Source organism: Candoia aspera, chromosome 2, assembly GCF_035149785.1.
Source record: "Candoia aspera isolate rCanAsp1 chromosome 2, rCanAsp1.hap2, whole genome shotgun sequence".
Classification (NCBI taxonomy): domain Eukaryota; kingdom Metazoa; phylum Chordata; class Lepidosauria; order Squamata; family Boidae; genus Candoia; species Candoia aspera.
Genome location: NC_086154.1, coordinates 178595802 through 178618782, shown reverse-complemented (window position 1 = coordinate 178618782; position 22981 = coordinate 178595802). Strand labels below are relative to the sequence as shown.

Here is a 22981-nt window from a genome sequence, read left to right as displayed (position 1 = left end):
TTAGACTTAAAAAAAAACAACCCCTCAAAAATAATAAATAAACCCAAATGCAATATAAACGGAATTAACAGCAGTATCCAAACCATCAACAATAGACAAAGTCATGCACCTGCTAGTTTCAGACCTTCATCATAGCATGCCCTCCTCCTCTGCTAGATGGAACAGTCTGGTTTTAACTCCTCTCCTGAAACCCAGGAGTTAAGGTGCTGACTGGATCTCCATGGGAACAGAATTCCAAAACATGGGGGCAGTGATCAAGAATGCCTGCTTCCAGAATTCCATCAAGATTCTTGTGTAGGTGAGACCCAGAGGGAGTTGACCCAAGACAGTCCCATAAAGAACCCAGTCTGGAGCCACTTAGGGCTTTAAAGATGACAGTCAGCACTTCGAATTCCACCCAGAAGGAAACTGACAACTTTTCACAGGTGGGAATTGATATTTTTCCCCCTTCCATAGGGAGGAAGGGAAGAAGGAAGCTGAATGTGTGTCAGTGTGTGTGTGTGTGTGTGTAGAAATAAAAATAAATGCTGGAAAATATATTTTTGGAGTCTTAGTATGAGGTGATATCAAGTTCCTTTTTTGCCTAGCTGATGCACTCAAGGCTATGGAAGTCAAGGCTTGGAAATGGTAATGGACTGGACAAGAATGAACAAATATGAGTTTTAATTCAGATAAAATGGATATGCAGTTAGGTGATTATCTAGTCAGGTGAATGGTTTTCAACTTTCTGGAAAGTTTTAAACTTCCTCTTAATATCATGGTCTTTGGGGAGGTTTTTTATCGTACTGTTAATTCAGGTTCTGATACCCATTTTGGTGTAGTGATTAAGGCACCAGGCTAGAAACTAGACCGTGAGTTCTAGTCCCACCTTAGGCAGAAAGCCAGCTGTGTGACCTTGGGCCAGTTGCTCTCTCTCAGCCCTAGGAAGGAAGGAAGGGCAAACTACTTCCAAAAAGAAAGAAAACTGCAAGAACTTGTCCAAGCAGTCTCTAAGAATGGGACACGATTGAATAGATTTTTTTTAAAATCAGGTCTAATAACTACTGTGGCTCAAATCATCTTTTATTAACTTCAGCTAATATGTCAGCTGCAACCATATCAGCATGAAGATTGCTGGCCCATCACCCACACTTTGGAAATCATCTTTAAGAATGTGGTATATGAGGTTGACTTTTAAAGACTATTTGGAAACTGTAGTTGGTTCAAAATAAAGCACAAGATTATTATTGGGACTTCATCTTCCAATCATAATTACTCTGACTCCCAGTCCAATTTCCTAGCTCATTTCACACTGCTGTGAGTTTAATATTTAAAACTCTAAATGGCTTGAGACCAGGCTGCCTGAAAGATTACCATCTGTACATACTGTATATGTCTGAATTTTAAGAGTCTTTTTGGAGACATTGCTCCATGTGTGGCAAGCAAAGTGAAGTAATTTAGCTAAAAATAAAAGAAAGTCTTAACAGAAGTTGCAATTATTTCCAACGCTGCTGGGTGTCTTTATACTCATTTTAGTATGTGATGAAACATGTTGAAGTTACATAAGTTGATCTTACCTTCATGGTGAAGCTGTTAGAATCCCATGATATTATAGCACTATAAAGCTTAATTTGGCTTGTGTTAGTAGCTGTCCTTGTGTTATGAAAAAAAAGAGTGCATCCAATTTGACTTTTAGTCACCCTGAACCAAGTGTTTTTAAAGTGCATAAATATTTTGGCTGGATAGCAAGCAGGGTTAAAGAAAGTCATACAGTTCAACCTTCCAGTCTTCCTATTTAATGATGTTGAAATTCAGAAGTATTTTCTAATGATTAACTTAGAGGTTCATTTTCCTCTTATTTGGCATTTTCTTTTAACTGAATATAAGCCCACAAGCTTTAAATTGTTTTTCAATCATTTCAGTGCACAATAAATTAAGTGATACATTACGCCATGATTATTTTTGACACTTTTTTATGTTGAGCAGATGATTCATATATGATATTAAGTTAAAACCTTATTAATGCAATCTTTCCTGTTGTGGGAAGAAGGTAAGTAATAATCAAAAGCTAAGTTTACAGACTTCAGCAAAGGATCGTTACCTTGCCGTGGTGCTGGAGCTTGAGCACCTCAATGATGCCATGAGCTAAACCATGAAAGGCCACCCAAGATGGGAAGGTCATGACAGAGAGGTGAGACTAAATGCGATCCCTGGGGAAGGTAATGGCAACCCACCCCAGTATTCTTTCAGTGAAAACAAAATGGATCAATTCAACCAGAGATATGTCGGTATACCATCGGAAGATGAGACCCCCAGGTCGGAAGATGGTCAAAATGCTACTGGGGAGGAACAGAGGATGAGTTCAACTAGCCCCAGACGTGATGACGCAGCTAGCTCAAAGCCGAAAGGATGGCTAGCGAATGACCGTGCGGGTGGTGAATGGCGAATCCGATGTTCTAAGGATCAACACACCATTGGAACCTGGAATGTAAGATCTATGAGCCAGGGCAAATTGGATGTGGTTATTGGTGAGATGTCAAGATTAAAGATAGACATTCTGGGCATCAGTGAACTGAAATGGACTGGAATGGGCCACTTCACATCAAATGACTACCAGATCTACTACTGTGGACAAGAGGACCACAGAAGAAATGGAGTAGCCTTCATAATTAATAGTAAAGTGGCTAAAGCAGTGCTCAGATACAATCCAAAAAACGATAGAATGATCTCAATTCGAATTCAGGACAAGCCATCTAACATCACAGTGATCCAAATATACGCCCCAACCACAGATGCTGAAGAAGCTGAAGTAGAGCAGTTCTATGAGGATCTGCAGCACCTACTGGACAACACGCCTAAAAGAGATGTTATTTTCATCACAGGAGACTGGAACGCTAAGGTGGGCAGTCAAATGACACCTGGAATTACAGGGAAGCATGGCCTGGAAGAACAAAACGAAGCAGGACATAGGCTGATAGAATTTTGCCAAGACAACTCACTCTGCATAACAAACACTCCCTTCCAACAACCTAAGAGACGACTTTATACATGGACTTCACCAGATGGACAACACCGACATCAGATTGACTACATCCTTTGCAGCCAAAGGTGGCGGACATCTATACAGTCGTAAAAACAAGACCTGGAGCTAACTGTAGTTCAGATCACAAACTTCTTCTTGCACAATTTAGGATCAGACTAAAGAGATTAGGGAAGACCCACAGATCAGCTAGATATGAGCTCACTAATATCCCTAAGGAATATGCAGTGGAGGTGAAGAATCGATTTAAGGGACTGGACTTAGTAGATAGGGTCCCAGAAGAACTCTGGACAGAAGTTCGCAACATTGTTCAGGAGGCGGCAACAAAATACATCCCAAAGAAAGAGAAAACCAAGAAGGCAAAGTGGCTGTCTGCTGAGACACTAGAAGTAGCCCAAGAAAGAAGGAAAGCAAAAGGCAACAGTGATAGGGGGAGATATGCCCAATTAAATGCAAAATTCCAGAGGTTAACCAGAAGAGGTAAGGAATTATTTTTAAACAAGCAATGCGCGGAAATGGAAGAAGACAATAGAATAGGAAGGACAAGAGACCTCTTCCAGAAAATTAGAAACATTGGAGGTAAATTCCAGGCCAAGATGGGTATGATCAAAAACAAAGATGGCAAGGACCTAATAAAAGAAGAAGAGATCAAGAAAAGGTGGCAAGAATATACGGAAGACCTGTATAGGAAGGATAACAATATGCTGGGTTTGAGGAATCCAAGGCTGGGGTTAAAATCGCTGGAAGAAACATTAACAATCTCAGATATGCAGATGATACCACTTTGATGGCTGAAAGCGAAGAGGAACTGAGGAGCCTTATGATGAAGGTGAAAGAAGAAAGTGCAAAAGCTGGCTTGCAGCTAAACCTGAAAAAAACCAAGATTATGGCAACCAGCTTGATTGATAACTGGCAAATAGAGGGAGAAAATGTAGAAGCAGTGAAAGTCTTTGTATTTCTAGGTGCGAAGATTACTGCAGATGCTGACTGCAATCAGGAAATCAGAAGATGTTTAATCCTTGGAAGAAGAGCAATGACAAATCTTGATAAAATAGTTAAGAGCAGAGACCTCACACTGACAACAAAGGTCCGCATAGTTAAAGCAATGGTGTTCCCTGTAGTAACATATGGCTGCGAGAGCTGGACCATAAGGAAGGCTGAGAGAAGGAAGATAGATGCTTTGGAACTGTGGTGTTGGAGGAAAATTCTGAGAGTGCCTTGGACTGCAAGAAGATCAAACCAGTCCATCCTCCAGGAAATAAAGCCAGACTGCTCACTTGAGGGAATGATATTAAAGGCAAAACTGAAATACTTTGGCCACATAATGAGAAGACAGGACACCCTGGAGAAGATGCTGATCCTAGGGAGAGTGGAAGGCAAAAGAAAGAGGGGCCGACCAAGGGCAAGATGGATGGATGATATTCTAGAGGTGATGGATTCGTCCCTGAGGGAGCTGGGGGTGTTGACGACTGACAGGAAGCTTTGGCATGGGCTGGTCCATGAAGTCACAAAGAGTCGGAAGCGACTGAACGAATAAACAACAAGTTTACAGAAGCTTATAAAAGAGCCTTTGAACAAATCAAATGGAATTTCATTGTGGTTAAGTCTAGATTATTACTTATATGTCTTCCAACTTTGTGTGTGTCTGATATGACTTTGTCTTCTCTGTATGGAAAAGAGATAATGCTTTCTCTTGTTTTCTCCATGATAATGAAAAAGTGCATGATGGCTGTATTTGCAAAAGAAGGGATGGAACTTTATCAAAAAAGGAAGAGTCTTTTCAGTTTTCTGAAATAGAAAGCTTACTATAGTTGATAAATATTGTTATTCCAGGATATCTTTGATTGATTGATTGATTAGGTGCCATCAATTTGTTTTTTACTCTTGGTGATCACATAGATAGATTTTCTTCATGACAATCTATCCCTAACCTGGTCTTTCAGGTCTTCCAATAATGCGCTCATCGCCACTGTAACTGAGTCCATCCACCTTGCTGCTGATCATCCTCTTCTCTTTCCTTCCACCTTTCCCAGCATTAGAACCTTTTTCAGAGAGCTGGGCCTTTGCATAATGTGCCCGAAGTAGAATAATTTGAGCCTGGTCATTTGTTCTTTGAGTGAAAACTCTGGGTTCATTTGTTCAATGATCCATTGGTTTGTTTTCTTGGCATCCATGGTCTTTTCCAACACCTACTAAGCTGAAAAGCATCAATATTCCTCCTATCATGCTTCTTCAAAGTCCAAGTTTTGCTTCCTTAGAGTGTCATAAGGCTTGCACAATTCTGATCTTTCTAGAGGCTTCATGGCATCTGAATATTTTTTCAAAGGCCTTCATGGCTGCTCTACAAAGTGTTAGTCTGTGGCATATTTTTGACTGCTTGTTCCTTTACTGTTGATGGTTGATCCTAAAAGGCAGAAGCTATCTACCACTTTAATAACTTCATTGCCAATTCTAAGACTGGTTCTACCTGTTGCCATGAGTTTGGTCTTCTTTATATTTTATTTTAGTCCCATTTTTTCACTTTGCTCCTTTACTTTTGTTGCTAGAATTTGCAGTTCTTTTGCATTTTTGACTGTCAGGGTAGTGTCATCTGCATACTGCAGGTTGTTGATGTTTCTTCCACCAATTTTAAAACCACACTTGTCTTCTTCTAATCCAGCTTTCCTTAATATATATTCAGAATATAATATCTTAAATAATCACAAAAATTATTGCTTAAATTTCCTTAGCAATGTGACCAAATTATTTCTAAACCAAGAAATTAAAGGACATGTTATAGAAATATATATTGATAGCAATTTAAACTTCCTTTGAAATTCCATTTGTGCTTACTAAAATGCTCTTTTTAAAAGATTCCTAAAGCAAAGATGTGTTGTTTAAATGTTGGGGACATATAAAATATATAAAAATATATAAAAATATATTTTATATATTTTTATATAAAAATATAACTGGGAGAATCCAGGTATCTTTATTTATTTCCACTACACCTTGTGCTGAAAATATTTGCTTTCAAAGCCTTACAAGACTTAGGTTGAAGCTACTTGCAGAACTATTCCTCCTGTACAGTCCATCCCATAATCTCAAAGAAATGAATGGGGTGCCTTTTGCAGGTGTTGCCATAGAAATATTTACTATTCTCCTTTTTCTGTTGTGAGGCCTTCTTTATGAAATAAACTGCTGTTGGACCTAAGACATGCCCCCTCCTTATTAAGGTTCAGGAGGGGATCAAAATATCTTTGTACCCTTTTAGGGCCTTTTAGAGTTGTGTCATTATATTATCTGCTAGTATATTTATAAACTGTCCAAAGTTGGTAAGAACTATTAACACGTTCATATAACACCTTGCATTGTTTCTCTTTTCTCCCAGTTTGAAGTGCTTCTTTGTGTGCAAGACCATGATGATCCTGCTATTGATGTGTGTAAAAAGCTGCTTGGAAAATACCCCAATATCGATGCAAGATTATTTATAGGTAAGAAGAAAAGTTGAAAAATGGTGTCTTTTTAATAACTGATTGGATCAGTTGATACAGAAACCAACTGAAGCAAGGGGAGGAATCGGGAATAATAAATTAATATTCTTTCCATTTTGACAGATAATTATTTTTGTATTGACAAAAAAAGTAGCATTTATCTCCCGTGTGTGTTGGCTGATAATGCTGGATTAGTATATGTCATCCATGGATATATGAATATGGGTTTGCAAAATGTGTTTTTGCTGCTTTCTATAAATTTATGTATGTTATAAAAGAATCCCAGAGTTCTAGTCTGATTCCTAAGTTCTCCATCTAAACTTTCTGTGTTCAGTAGAAGTAAAAAAACTGTCTTTGCCATTTGTCCTTATTAAACTTAACGCTTACTGAGAATGAACAAGTGTGTTGGTGGCATGCTACTCCTATGCATTTTTCTGCTTGGGTTCTTCTGGCAATAGGAGTAGCTAGACAAATGAGAAGTAGTTAATATTATACCCTAACATTATACCCTATTTCTCTTGAGCGATTGAGTGATTTGATTGCATTTATATCCTTTTCTCTGAGGGTTCAAGGCACACAAAGATCTCCACTAATTTTATTTCCACAGCAATAGCTCTGTGTAGTAGTTTGAGCTGAGAGAAAGTGATAGGACTAAAATTACTAAGTGAGCCAAGAAGGAACAGTTTGGATATGCCACTAAGGGAAACATAGATGGGGCTTTCTTTGTTTGTTTTGCTGATCTTCTTTGCAGAAAAAGCCAGACAAGAATAACTGAACAGTGCATTTGCTTACTCCTGTTAAACCTATAGCTTGTACATATAGTAAATTTAAAGCAGAACAGCAATCTTAAGATTATAGGGAAGAATTCTGGATGAAGTTGCTGAGTGGAAAGCCTAAGACCACATGCAAAAAATTTTACCTCAATTTTATTTATAACATTGTGTGTACGTGTGTGTGTGCACGCGTGTGTATTATGTGTGTGTGTAGTTGCAGACAAAATCTAGGCACCCCTGGTCAAATTGTATGTTTCAGTGAATTCTAAATGAACAGAATCTGATACAACCTCTATATGGTGTAGAATTAAACACAGTTCTGTCTTCAAATCTGAATGCCTCCTAGCCGTCCAAACAAACTCCTTATTTATATTACATTACAGTTCCCAAATTTAGGAGAGCCCTATCAGTAGCCTGATTTAATGCCCTCCCTACAGCTGTTTTGGAAGGGAAATATAGGAAAATCCCATATGAAACCTCATTTTGCCCCTGTAACACAGGTGCTATAGAAACCATGTCCCATGTTCTCTTGTATTGTTAGTTTTACAGGGACATTCGCCACCAGCTGATTACCCCCCCTTTTGTTTAAATTCCCGGGGCACTGTGATATTTTTTACTTACGTTATCTGTTAAACAATCCAGATGAATGTATTTCTTTGAAAGTAGCAAAATTCTGCTATATTATGTGTAAGCTTTGCCTACAAATGGTTGCTAACAGTTATTGATATAAGGAGATAACTTTGCTTGTTTTATAGAATGTATTTTGTTGGTCAATGACCAAAATAAAGTTTCTATTCCATTCCATTCCATTCATGTGTAGTTGACAATAGATATAGCAGGTATAAAAGTTGGACACCATTTCAGTTGACTCAGCACTATTTTGTTTTTACTGTAAAGTTGTTAATAAAGTCTCAAAAGATTATTGACTCAATTAGGTCTACAGTTAAGGAGGTGAAAACAATTCTACAGATAAATACTCTGACTGTTCTAACTTCTCAAGTTGTGATTGTTCTCTCTGCTATCAACAGTCATAGACCTCCTCTAAGCAGCTGTCTGAGCATTTGAAAATGAAGATAATTCACTCTTGCAAAGCAGGGGAAGGCTATAAAAAGGCCCAGCATTTTCAGCTGTGAGAAAAGTTAAGAAATGGAACTAACATGGAACTGTTGAGGTCAAGACAAGATCTGAAAGACTAAGAAACATCGATGCTGGAAATGAAAACCAGACAGGTTTGCAAAACAGAACCCACAGACCACTGCAGATGGCCTGCTGACTGGTTTAGTTGACACTGGAGTAGTTGTACTCATGTCCACAGTACAGCGTTGCTTATACAGCAGTGATCTGCATGGGAGACTTGGCAGAGGAAACCTCTTCTCTGATCTCATTATAACAATCACTGTGTAAAGTATGCAAAAGAAAACCTTGATAAACCTGAAACGTTTTGGAGCGAAGTGCTTTAGTGAACTTGAATTGTTCAGCCACAGCCACACAAGATACATTTGGAAAGAGAAGAGTAAAACATTTGAAGGAGAAAAACCTTGCCAACTGTTAAGCACTGGGGTAACTCTATTATGCTTTGTGGTTATGTGGTAGCCACTGGCACAGGAAAGACTGTGCAGGTGGAAGGAAGAGTGGGTTCAACTAAATTTCAAGAAATCCTAGAAGCTAGTGTCCCACAGTCAGTGAAGAAACTGAAGCTGAAAAAGGTTGGATATTTCAGAAAATAACAGTTCAAAACGTATCTTCATGACGTACTTACAGGAAAGACAGTTTAAGCCTCCAGTTTTGAATATTACTGAAAATCTATGAAGAGATCTTAAACATGCAATGCATGCAAGGAGACTTAAGAAAATTTCTGAGCTAGAAGTGTGTGAAAAAAAATCCAAAAGCAACAATAGGAAGTCTCTTAGCTGGCTACTGTAAATATTTGGAAACTGTTATTTTTGCAAAATGAGATTTTACAAAGTATTGACTGAAAAGATGTCCAAAGATCTATATCTACTGTATTCATTATTCTCATATTTTGAATCTGTAAACAGCTGCACATAAATAGAAAGTATACAGTCAAATTTGCAGAAAGGTACCATGTTTAACTTTGTCCCATTGTAGAGACTGTTAGCTTCTGTTCACTTATGGATACGTTGAAACATACAATTTGACCAGAGGCACCTCAACTTTTGCAAGCAACTCTCTATGGTATGTGGGTGGATGAATGGATGGATGGATGGATAAATTTAGAGATATAGAGTTTGTACAACACTTACTTCTTCATGGTGGTATGAGCCAATGATTAACAACGTTGATGTTGTTTTTAAGGTGGTAAAAAAGTTGGAATAAATCCAAAGATCAACAATCTGATGCCAGCATATGAAGTTGCCAAATATAACCTCATATGGATCTGTGATAGTGGCATTAGAGGTAAGTGAGTTCAGTCAGTGCCACAGAATATTCTTTTGGGAAGGCTCCTGATTGCAAGCTATTGAAATAAGTAACATTATAATATTAAAGTATTGATGATGTCATTCACTTAACATACGAAAGACCCTGCCAAAAAGAGATTTTGTGGAAGTGGGGATATAGTAATTTTCATAGGCACAATGTGTAGGACTCAAAGATAACACAGAATATATGTAAGCAAATACTGTCAAATTGTTACCTGGAATTTTTGGAGCCTTTAAGGCATTCCCCAAAAGGCTGCCATGGAGGAGAAGCATGCCTGTTCTCAAAATCACTAGTGGAAATTACTTTTCAAAAATATCCATTGTATTAATCAGAGAAACTCAGTAGATAAACTGTTGAGGATGCTGTCCTGTCTAGTCCCCCAATTGATCTCTACAATATTATTTGTTTTTGTCTTTTGTTTTTCCTAGGAAGGTTGGCATGTTCCCAAGCAAGGCATTGCACTATAACTACCTGTGTAGTTTCATTTCTAAGAAAGCCCCTGGTCTCACAGGCCTTCTTAGACAATAAAAATGAAGCTAGAGCCAGTCTGGTGTAGAGATTAGGATGCTGGACTAGAAACTGGGAGACCATAAATTCTAATCCTACCCTAGGCATGAAAGACAGCTGGGCGGCTTTGGGCCAATCACTCTGTCTCTCAGCCCAGTCCACCTCACAAAGTGATTCTTTTGAGGAAAATAGGAGGCAGGAACATTATGTATGCCAGCTTGAGTGACACAAAATAAAGGTGGGAGATAATTATATTAATAATATTGCCAGCTTCCCATATATGTATCTATTTTTAAAAAAATAAAATCAGCTGGGAACAGAATGTCTATCAGATTTGAAGTAAGATGTCTTGCAGGCAAGTCATTAGGGACTCCCACAATAGTATTTTTTCCTTTCCGTGCTTCTATTTGCTGTTTGCAGGATAGCAACTACCTCAGGTGGATGGTATGTATTCTCCAGACTCTGATCACCCCTATAATTACTGAGTTATCAAAAATCACATCAGGACTATGCAACAAAAGATTAATCTCCCTCATTTTTGTAATGTCCAGCAGAGCAGCCAGAACTAGGAAGTTGCATTGCTTTTTTGGCTAGATAATAGGATTTCATACTGTAAGGTAGCAACTTAACTAAAGTGTGTAACTTTTTAAAACATTAAGACATTGAAGTTAATCACAGTTCTTATTTTCAGTTAACCCAGATACACTAACAGATATGGCCAATCAAATGACTGAAAAAGTTGGCTTGGTTCATGGCCTGCCGTACGTAGCAGATAGACAGGGCTTTGCTGCCACTCTAGAACAGGTGAGTCTCCATTTATGCTCCTACTTCAGTTCTGTAGGTTTAAATTCCTGTAATTTATAATAGTTTAAAGTTGAAAAAAAAGAGAATAACAAAACCAGGAGAAATGTAAACATTTTACTATAAGAAATACGCTACTGTAATAAAATTGGTTTCAGGTCTTTCCTTCATATAGTAACTCTAAAGCATAATACTAGATAGCTTGATATTTGTGAAGAATAGTGCTATTTAATTATCAGTACTTTGCTGACAATTTATTATGCAGAGAGTTTAATTTATTACTTTTACATGTAACATCTGACATGTAGAGCTTCCTAATAGCTTTGAATGAAAAAGCTCATTTGCATTCCCTTCCTCTGCTCCTGATGATTCATTCTTTGTAGTCTATATTTTTGTAGGAGACTATTGCTGCAGCATTTAATAACTTATTTGGAGTCGTTGAATTTTAATTCATTGCTAGTACCACAGAGATAGCATTTTTTTTATTTGGATGAACTGACATATTTACAAAGAATGGCATGAATTCAGAATTTCCTAAGTAGCAAATATAGCAGCCTTAATTGGTATGCAGTGGCATGATGAAAATAAAGGAATCAAAGTCTGTAGTCTGTTGCTGGGCAGATACTGCTTTCCTGATCTGAAATGTCAGTCTTTTTGCTTTATTAACTTTATGTCTTAATACTGAATTGAATGATGCTTATTGCCACTGAATTTTTCTGTTGCTAATTCAGGTAGAAACATCATGTATAATACAAAGAAGTGTTTTGTTTTGTTTTGTTTTGTTTTGTTTTGTTTTGTTTTGTTTTGTTTTGTTACTGGATTAAAAAAAATAGCACTGGAGAAAAATGTTTGTAATACTCTTTACTTTATTGCATCCCTGTCTTCCCTCTCTTTCTGTTTTTTCCCCTTTATTGCTGTACCTCAGAATTTCTATTGTATTTATATTAACCTTGTAGTCTTTTAACTAATACCAAGAAAAAAAACTTTTCTAGATGAACAGTAAAACTGAAAAGTGGCAATGTAGATCAGTTCATAGAACTGCTTTGTTGTGGGCTCATTTCATGTGAAGTAGATAAATGTATAATTATTTGTCAATTAATGTTTGTTCACTAAAAGAAGTGACAAAGTAATCTTGAGAACTTTAGTTTTATGGCTTGTTGAAGAGAATCTACATTCAGATCAATGCAGAAACAATGGCAATCTTTATGTGGAGAGTAAAATTTGCATTAGATAATAAGGATGACTGCATAACAACAAAGTATTCCTTTTCTGTACAAGATGAGCAAGATGTAACAAATGGCTGGAGAAATCCGAGGAGGCTCAAACATCTATTTCATCTCTTTACAAAGGTAGCATGGGTGCCACCTCTGTATATTTGTGCAGGCAGATATTTTAAATTGTATGGTGAGTGCTAAATGTAATAAGGGACACTATAGGATGGTTACTTAGCCATGTTTTTCTTTAAAGGTATATTTTGGTACTTCCCATCCAAGGACATACATTTCTGCCCATGTAACTGGCTTCAAATGTGTAACAGGGATGTCTTGCTTGATGAGAAAAGATGTTTTGGACCAAGCTGGAGGACTTATAGCTTTTGCACAGTACATTGCTGAAGATTACTTTATGGCTAAAGCAATAGCTGACAGGTATGACGATAATATTTTCCAGGAAAAGTTCACATTATAGTGTTTATCATAATCTGTCCTGTTTTTGCTTACGTGTTTCTACAATAGTATTCTGGAGCATATTGTTATAGGTTTAAAGGGAGTAAAAATTTTCACTTGCCCATGTGACCATGCTGCTAAACCAGTAAACTAATTTGTAAACCAAGGGTTTCAAACTCAAATTGTTATGGGTGCCACCTGAACACCCATTCATTAGTCTGAAGGCTGCAGCACTGAAGCTTTTTCATACACTAAGACAAAAGTATCAAGTAAATAAATTAAAAAAGTATAACAGCATGCAATTAAAAATAAATTTATTAAACAAAAAAATTACTCTGAAACAGAACTTGTTTTGATATTTAACTTTGGCCTCTTACTTGGCAGTATGTGTGTGAGTGAAGTGCAGGATGACCCTTGGACTGCAATTTTGAGAGCCCTGGTGTAAACTATTCAAAACTTTCACAATGAGGGATGTTGGTGAATGATCCTGGTGTTCTCCTCCCAACTCAGAAGTCATTCGTGAATTATCATTCTAACCTTCAAAAGACACATTGTTTCTTCCCATAGGGCAGCAGTGCTACCAAAAGTTGGTTCTTCTCCAATTGTATTTAGATTTTTTTTTTATCAAAATGAAGTTGCAAATAAGAATTTCCTTTTTTTCTGGCACTAAGACCAGGCTGTCATAATTTATTGTCTGTATAGAGTTAGTTTCACATAATTATTTATAGCACCTATCCTATATCTGACAGAAATCTGTCTCGTAATTTTTTTCCCCCCAAAAAACCTGAGACTTTATTTAGGTTTTTAGGTTTTAGGTTTAGGTTTTTCTAGTAAACAGGATAATTAGGAGAAATAAGCAATCATGATACTGGTCCTCTGCTTTATCACATAGTTTCTATATATTTTGATTATATTTAGTTATTTATTTTATTTATTAAACAAATTTATATAGCCACCCATCTACCAGAAGAAACTCTGGGTGGCGAATAAAATGAAAAACACAATACAGGAAAAAGACCATTTAAAATAACAAAAAATAAACCACATTGAGGCCACTGGAACATGCTTGCCCTGCTAGATCAAGTAGGATGGGCAGAAACTATCGGGGATAGGCAGTCCTGCAGGTGATCTGGCCCCATGCCATGCAGGGCTTTAAAGGTGACAACCAACACTGTGAATTCATTATATTTGTATTTTTAAGCTGAATGATCTGCAATTAATCACATTGTGAGAGGAAAGTTGAAATCTGAGTCATAACATTTAGAAATGTAATTAAGTGCCAAGCTCTATGGTTATAGAATTATACTATGCAGCTCAAGAGGAACTGTCACTTCAGATTTGAAGATGCAGCTTATTTGCCTCCCCATATAAACTATATGAAATAAAGAAAAGTTAAATGTTAAACAAAAAAGTTCTTTCTAAATCCAGGCTTTTTTCTTGACATAGTATTCTAGTTATGTGTGTTTAAGGAATATTTAAACTGTGCCTATAGTTCTTTTTAGTTAGAGCTGCCCTGTCTTATTTGTATGGGGGCATTAGAAATGTAAGATATACTTTCACACACAAACATTCTAGTTAATTTCTAGAGCTTGGCTTTTAGGGGAGTAAGTTAAACTCTAGAGCACTGTAACAGTATTTAAGAAGTATTTAAAAAGCAAGGTCAATTAGTGTCTACCCTTCAAATGTGTAAAGAAAAAAATGGCTAACCAACATCCTTCAACATGAGAACTCTGCTTTTATTTATCTTGGTTATGTTCCTTCTTTGCAGAGGTTGGAAATTTGCAATGGCTACACAAGTTGCAATGCAAAACTCTGGCTCATATTCAATTTCACAGTTTCAGTCCAGAATGATAAGGTAAAAAAAATCTAACTTTTAATTATCCCATTTATTGATATCTTCTATTATGTGTATGTTTTAGGTCATAAAAGGTCCATTCAAAACTACTAAAATATGTAATGCTATTTTATTCTTTTTCTTTTTCAATCAATAGTATGGATTTTGACAGCTTAATCTGACTTTCTTTTTTTAATATTGTATGATTAAAATTGTGGCAACCATGAATTAATACATATTTTAAATTTTCTGAAATATTCCATTTTGTTTGATTTTGTAATTAGTCTCTAGACTCAGAGTTTTAGAATAGAGAAGATTTCATTTCTTCACAAGAGGAAATTCTACTTAGTTGTCCACAAAGCTTCTTTAAAAATATTCTCCCATTCCACGCATGTTAACAGTTTTCACATTAATGTTTCAAGACTTGCTTAACCTTCTCTCTGAAATCTTGAAATCTGAGATCACCCTCACAGCTTTGGCTTAGAGGTGAAGAAGGGCTTACAGTGCTGTTTTGTACAGTGCTGGAAATGTCTATCTGAGTTCCTCAGTGATTGTGTAGTTGTTTTGAGGCAGGAATTGAACGTTCAAAAAACATTATGGGAAATTCTGAGACTTGACATATTCAAAAAGTTCGAAAACATCCAGACTTATGAAATAGTCTTTATTTCCAAGGAAGTAGAATACAAATGGATTTACAAATATTCTGTTTATGAATCATCACCCAAAATGACAACTACAGAAAAGTATTCTCCATTTCTCTCATTCTTGGTGATTCCAATCTACTGGTGTCTCCAGCCTCTGAGAATCAAGAATGTTCCTTTTTCCACAGATCCTGTCAGAAGATGTAAATAAACAATAGCCATTAGTGAATGATAGAATTATGAATCCAACTTCTCTGGGTATTCACCAAAATACCCCTCTCCCACATATGATTGTAGAGCTCTTCCATGCAATCCAGCAAAAGAATATACCAAAGATTTTTTTTAAGCGGATGCCTGTTATTAAGAAAGAGTCACAAGTTTATGATGACAATAGTAGCATTTCAAGTTGGGAAAACCACACATTTCCGATTTAGTTATATTTCAATCCTTTTTTAAACCTGTTTTGTTTCCAGTATTTTCTTTATTTGCTTCCCATTGTAGGTTTGGCTTTTAAGTAATGTCAAATGAAACTGATTTTTATATGTACTATTAATATAATGGCCAGTTGTATACCAGTCATATCTAGTATAAGAGAATCATCTTTATTTTATGAGGCCAAATGTAGAAAGTCTAGGCTTGAAGAATCTATTCTTTTTTTTTTAATCTTGAGATTCACTAAGTAGAGGCAGACACAAAATTATTCTGGGAATGAAACAAGGTACAAAATGCCCACTCAGAAGACGAAACCAATTACCTACAACATTGCAAGCTATCATCATAGACTAGGTTATGTTGAATGTTGTTTGTAGTATGTGAACCTGTAAATGAAAAGATTGGGGGAAGTTGTCATGAGTAAGGATGGCGAGCAGGGGGCTCCCTTCCAGGCTGTAAAGCACATGCGTAGTACTGAGGAATTAGGTGGCCATTCAAAGAGACACAGATCGGGCCCACCTTAGCCTTTGGGGTTTATATGTCTGGGTTTTTCCCACGCTTCTTCAGTTTGTTAGGATTTTCTGTTATATAGCAGTAATAAAACACTAGAGACCTATTCCTCGTCTCAGCGTGGTTCCTGGCTGTTAGGACAGAAATAGCCCAGTTACATCAAAGCCATGACTCTTTGTTCTAAGCTGATTCTTACTACATATGCATTTTAGTTTTTGAACATTTAAAAAGCAGCAGCGTGCAAGTCAGTAGAGCATAAGGATTTTGATTGTACTTGGATGTGATATTTGTTCTAGAGAAAAGTCTGGTGCGACAATTTCAGCTGATTGCCCTTGATAGTAACTCTGAAATATATTAATTTGTTTGTTTGACTGGGAATCAAAATTAATTTCAGCTTCATTTCTGGTTCGTGTCAATTCTAATAACGGTAGATGATATTGCAGAGCTATTGCAAACTTCTCAGAGCTGGATCTGAAGTATTTCGTGTGAACAGGGCTAAGGGTTAGGATTTGGGTCAGATTTTCAACAATCAAATTGTTCTTTATAGATCTGTAACTCTGTCATAGTCCCCTCTTTTTCCTCAAATTCAAATCTACTTAGGTACCATTTATTAGATCTATATCAATCTATTTTTATCTAGTCATATATTTTATTTAACAAAAACAGTTGGCACCTGTTACAGTGTAATCCATAAAGTAAAATGAGTTAACCAGTTGTCAGCCTGAAAATGTTACCCTTTAAGGGAATATAATCTCATTTGCTTTTTTAATCCAGCATACTCTAACTCCAATTCTTGTGGTGCAGCACCAAGATCCACAGTATTCAGTGTCCACTCCTAAATAAGAATGCATAAAATTGCAGCCTTATCTTTGATGCTCAGTAAACAAAAAATATCAGCTAAGAAAAATCAATTTTATATATCAGATTTCCCCCAGACTGGCAGAAATCTTTAAAAATCTTGCATCAGTATACAGGGCAATGCAGTAAATAATAAATCTAAACTGCAAGCAAATTATAAGAGTGTGGCAGGACGGGTTATGCCCATTTTGCAAGCATCTGCAATTGCTTTCCTCCCTTTGTTGCTCCTACGTCCCTCAGCGTAAGGACAGTAGGGCTGCTATTAAAAAACCCTGTGTTTGGAACAGCTGTGTGTGTGTGTGTGTGAGAGAGAAGAAGGAGGTTAGAGGCAGCAGGGGAAAAAGCAGTAAGGGTTTACAGAAACGTGAGGGAGAAAGAACAGCAGATTTTGTTCTCTGAAAGGAATATTTATTTATCAACTTTATCACCGCCCATCTCCCCCACAAGGAGGAACTCTGGGCGGTTCACAATAAAAACACTTAACCACAATATAATATAAATACTATACAATAATATCAATGAGCAATCAAATATAAATATATTAAAATATAATAGGATCCAGATGGCTAAAGTTCTCTATCTGCAAGCAAAACAGGGCAGTTCTAAGGAGCTAGCCATCCCCAAGAGGACCTATTCTCTTTCCCGCCCCTGAATATTGTCGTCAGGAGCAGAATTGCAGTAGAAGTGTTAGTGTGTAGTAGCTTTTGCAGTAGAGTTTAGTAGTTATAGTAATAGGGTATTAAAGAAACAGTCATAGTTTAGTGATGTAATGTATTAGTTAGGAATAAGCACTGCTTAGAGTAGTTGTAGTAATAGAAATATAGGTCAGGAGATAGGAAATCATATAATGTATTAGTTGGTCACTTAGATAGGCAGAGCACTTTTATACTACAAATAGTTGGTTACAAGTAAAGTCCCCCCCCCCAATATAAAAGGGGAGAACCAAAGTTCTCGTGTGCAGTGTCTTATTGGGGAATGTCTTGGGGTGAGTCTGAATAAATAGCCCCTTGGGTATCAAACGAATCTATAACAAAGAGCCCTTGTTTTTCATGTGTATCACCCTTAACGTAAGCGTGGCTTGCTCTGTTAGTCTTTGGGAGAGAGATTGGGTCAGTTGCTTTGATAGACTAGTTATGGAAGAAGGGTTGTCTGAAATGTTTGAAAGCATTTCAGATACTTAAGGTTATCACATGTGTTATCTACTCTGTAAAGAAACATAGCTAGTAATTTATTTCAAAAAGCCTGTAAGATTTAAATAACTTCTCTGTTTCTGATGAAAACATGTAGTGCACTGAAACTTGATTAACTTTCATTTTCAGTTTCTGAATACAGAAATACAGTACATCTTGCTGTTAAGTTTTCCCTTGTTTAAACTAATGTTTTTTCATCTCTTAAATATAGGTGGGCCAAACTACGGATCAACATGCTTCCAGCCACAATAATCTGTGAGCCAATCTCGGAATGCTTTGTTGCAAGTTTGATTATTGGATGGGCAGCTCATCATATGTTCAGATGGGATATAATGGTGTTTTTTATGTGTCATTGTTTGGCATGGTTTATATTTGACTACATTCAACTCAGGGCTGTCGAGGTAGGTTGTACTGAATGGAGACTCAGATAATAAGGATGCTTTTCTAAATTTATAGTGCTTTGCATGAATATTTTCAAAAATATTACAACATTTTAAGTATATCTGGTAAATTCAGAATGAAGATTATGCGAAGTGATTTTTCTCTACTGAATGTATTTTTGTGTCAGGAGTAGCACAGTTCCATGCAACAGAACATTTAAAAACATTTAGCCATTTTGATTGATATGCAGGATTGAGATTAACACAAATATTCTCAAAATCATCTACCAACATTTCTGGATTAAATGAGCCAGGAATTTGAGTCGGCAGTTTGTCCTATATATGAATTAGATAATTTATGTTATTAAGAATAATAGTCAGCATCTAATGTGAGGTATTCAGATTGTAACCAATGGTCATTTTGTCTTAGAGGAAAGGTCTTCTGTTGACTTAAATCATGACACCTAATTTTTGCTAAATTCCTTTTCCCTCTTTTGCTGTCTGTTTTTTCATGAAATCTGGAGAAATCTCTGGAACGGAAGAGATGTCATAAAAGGTGGCAGTGGGGGTTAGGTATCTGGAATCTGGGTGTGGAATTTAAGCAAACAATGCCACAACGATTAAGCATGCATGTCTTAAAAGTAAATTGTGTCTTGACAACATTCCTCATTACCTATCTGTAGAAATAGGGCTGCATAGTTCCTTCAGCATGTTCCTCTGGATCCACAGCTTGAAGCTGGTGCAGTAGAATTGTCTTCTGGGCATCCATGCGTACACCCAGAAGACCTTGGAGAAGCAGTGAGCTGACCTTTTTGGCTGTAGCTACTTGGCCTTTTTGGACCACAAATCTAGAGCAGTACTTCACTTGTGAAGCACCTTGTTGAAGGATCTATGCAGCTCTACATTCTATGTACATTTAATGGAAATGTTTTTAGGATATTAATTTATCTGTTTTTAAAATGTGCATGCATGCTTTCATTAAAGGTTCTGTAGAGCCCTATAGAAGGGTTCCTATTTAACTGGGTTTAGAATAGTTGTTTCAAAAATGTGAGCTATGGATTTGCCTGGAATACTAGAAATAATAGCTAAAGAGTAGTTTCTAAGCTACTCATTCTTTTCTGCATCTTATAGTAATCTTTTCTATTTAAGCTTCATTTATTAAATAAATATTTAATTAAGTTGGTGATTACTAATTGTGAACTTACGTTTGTGTAATTCCCCAGGGCGGTGCTCTGTGTTTTTCAAAACTTGACTATGCAGTAGCATGGTTCATCCGAGAATCCATGACGATATACATTTTCCTCTCAGCTTTGTGGGATCCTACTATTAGCTGGAGGACAGGACGGTACAGATTACGCTGTGGAGGCACTGCAGAGGAGATCCTTGATGTATAGCCACAGCTTTGTGACTGTGTATTTCAAGAAAAGAAAAAAGAGAAAAGAGAAAGTATTATAAATTATGTTTGTATAAATGCTTTTAAAAGATCTACCTTCAATAGTTTTATTACCTGTATGTTTTCATATCTGTTCTCTAATTTATTTTGCATGGCACTTGCATCTGTGAAAAAATACATCTATAGTCTTGGCCAAATGGTACCTTGTTTTTATGTACAAACTCAAATCAAGAGAATTGGTTCCAGGATTCATTTTTCTTAGGAATGTTCTGCAGCAAGCTCTACAAACAGTATCTTTCAGTATAGTAAAAGCTACTCTCTATTAATCAAAGGACGTAATCCACTGGGAATAAATTCTGCATAGGTCCACTGAAAATGTATGGGATGTATGCAAAGCACAGCTATACATTTGTCCCAAATGGTCTTCTGGTCATTGGACTGCATCCACTAAAAGGCTAACAATGTTTTTAATACAAGCGTGGTTAGCTTTGGAAAGCACAAGTGGTGGGGCACAAGGAGAGAAGCTTTTTAGATGATCTATGCCTACCTCTTGCAGTTGCTGCAGAGCAAATATGAATAGATAACTCGGCCTTAGGAATAGTAAAACCTTGAAATGTGTATCTGTGTGTGGGTATATACAGATTAAATGATTTTGGTCTCTCTGCAGTGAGCCCAAAGTTTGATGTGGTAGACGGGAAGAATTAGTGCTTAGATGGGGGGCATCTTTTGGCCAACTCTAATTGGTTCTGTCTTGAACCATTTTAATCACTGTGCTGTAATTAGCCTAGCTAATCTCCTTAATTCCTCTCCTGACTTTTTTAAAGGGGTGTTTTTGTTTCTCTGTAAGTGAACATTTGATAGTTATGGGGAGAGGGAATGCATTTCAGAAACATTTCACATATGAACTATTTTCTTACACAGTCTTCTTAAGAATGTAACTTCATGAAGCAGGAATTTATTATCTTTTTTTAAGTGGGCATCTTTCTCTTTACACTAGTCATCCTTAAGTATCGAATTGCAATAGATACTTGTCAGTATATTAAAAGGCAAGATGAGTTTGCTGTTACTGATTTGAACTTGTAAGCTTTAATTATCAACTGGATCTTCTTTTGGATTTTTCCTTCTATTAATCTAGTCTTTCAATTGGGTTTTTGTATTCAAGCTGTAATTGCTAAAAAAAAGAAGACTAGATGACAACCAAATTTGTAAATGCATGTTGTTTCTCTCTCCCCTCCCCCCCTTTCTGTCAGTTTGTTCTTCAACCCATTATTGGATGGCTGTTAATATGGTGAACTGGACTTGTTTAACTGTGACTTTGATCACAAAGCAAAACTGAGAGGGGCACTGCATTAAGCCTTTTGTTTTCTTTTGTATTTGTACTTAAGTTGCTTTTCTTCCCCCCACCCCCACCCCCCCAAAAAGGTGGGCATGGCATGTTATCACCATACAGGTCACCTGCAAAATGCATTGCCAGTAAGATAGCTTTAAGTCCTAGGTTGTGACACTTCTGGGATAAAGAGCATAATCTGTAGCATATTAGCAATAATTATGAGTATTTATAGAATTGGATGTTTTTCCAATTTACTGAGCCAGTGCATCTAATTGTCTGGTATACACACAGTGTAATGTAATAGGGTGCATGTTTGAGCATGCACATTTTTTGTGTGCAGACAAATCTTATGAAACATTCCCCAGAGCTTTGTTTGCCTTATGACATTACAGAACTTGTTTTGAAGGGCATCTTTCTCCTTGAACAAAGGCTTTTAATGCATGTTTCATTCTTTATATGTGAATTGGGAAGAGCTACTTCCTGAGGAAGGTTGCATACTGCAAACTAGTCTGGTTATGAGCCACTACAGTTGTGTTTTTATCAGATTTGTTGTTATCACTGATACCTAGCTTAATTTTGCGTATAACGTTAATATTTCTGTTTGTTCTGTGAAGTTTGGTTGATGCCATCCTTTGCACTGCTAAAGTGAAGCTTAGCTGATTTGGCTTGATGCTGATCACTGTGTGAGCAGTGTAATACAAAAACCAAAAAGGCTGGACAGACTTCAGTGTGTGTATGTATGTGTACATGTGTGTGTGAGAGAGAGCTATGAAGAACTATGTTAGAGAAGTATGAGTATGTGTGCACGTGTGTGTGCATTAGTGAAACCTTTATGATTTAAAGGAAACTGATGCTTCACCTAAATAAACAACTTAATTTCTTGTATAAGAAATCTAGGTTGATTTGGGGGAAAAAATTAATACTAAAAAAATATTGTAGGAGGGCACTGTGACAGAACAGAGCAATGGTTCAAAATGGTTAATCTAGAACTGTCAACATGTTAAGAATACCATGTTTATTTAAGAGTGTCTTGTTTTTGTTTAAAAATAAATTTTGAATACAATCAAATGTTTTGAGAAAGTACATTTATTTATTGCTTTTATTTCCACTTAATATCCTTTGAACACTTATCATATGGAGATCACTGCTTTCCATCTTGCAACATTTTTACGGTTCTCATTTCCATAAAAATGAACTCAATAATTACATCAAATGTGATCTTAATTAAGGCTTATATGTGTGTGTGTGTGTGTGTGTGTGTGTGTTTGTGTGTGTCTATATGGGGCTGTCCCTAAAAGATAGACAAACATTTACAGTTGGAGATGTGTAAATGTTATTTACAGTCAGTTGGAGATGCATAAGTATGTTATTTATTTGTTTAGTTTAATACATTTATATACTACTGGTATGTTAATGACTCTGGGAGGCTTACAAAGATAGAATAAAAATGTCCATTAGCTTAGCTTCCAAACCCAGATAAGAACAGCCAGCTGCTGTTGCTACCAGCTGAGACATATAGACTCTACTATAAGTCTAAAACAGGCCAAGGATTTTTTTTAAAAAAGGAAAAACCAACCCCGTCTGTCAAAAATATAGAAGAAAGCAAAAATGCTGGTTTCGCGTTCAGCTCCCTCCAGAACAAACCAATCCCAAGATCTCTCCCACACAGGAACTATCAATATTATCTAATGCATTGGTGATTCAGTGCACATTTCCTGACTTAAAAAAAATAAA

General features: G+C 36.6%; 1 protein-coding gene across 1 annotated transcript in view; it reads left to right on the top strand.

Annotated features, from left to right (window-relative positions):
* The window catches only part of UGCG (UDP-glucose ceramide glucosyltransferase), a 36843-nt gene extending 14530 nt beyond the window's left edge, over nucleotides 1–22313 (top strand). Inside the window, exons 3-9 of the mRNA XM_063294981.1 lie at nucleotides 6390–6492; nucleotides 9582–9683; nucleotides 10906–11018; nucleotides 12483–12661; nucleotides 14448–14534; nucleotides 18356–18545; nucleotides 19748–22313. Coding sequence (XP_063151051.1) covers nucleotides 6390–6492; nucleotides 9582–9683; nucleotides 10906–11018; nucleotides 12483–12661; nucleotides 14448–14534; nucleotides 18356–18545; nucleotides 19748–19918 — 945 coding nt within the window. The 3' untranslated portion in view covers nucleotides 19919–22313. The remainder of the gene's footprint in view (nucleotides 1–6389; nucleotides 6493–9581; nucleotides 9684–10905; nucleotides 11019–12482; nucleotides 12662–14447; nucleotides 14535–18355; nucleotides 18546–19747) is intronic.
* Nucleotides 22314–22981: the final 668 nt, after the last annotated feature.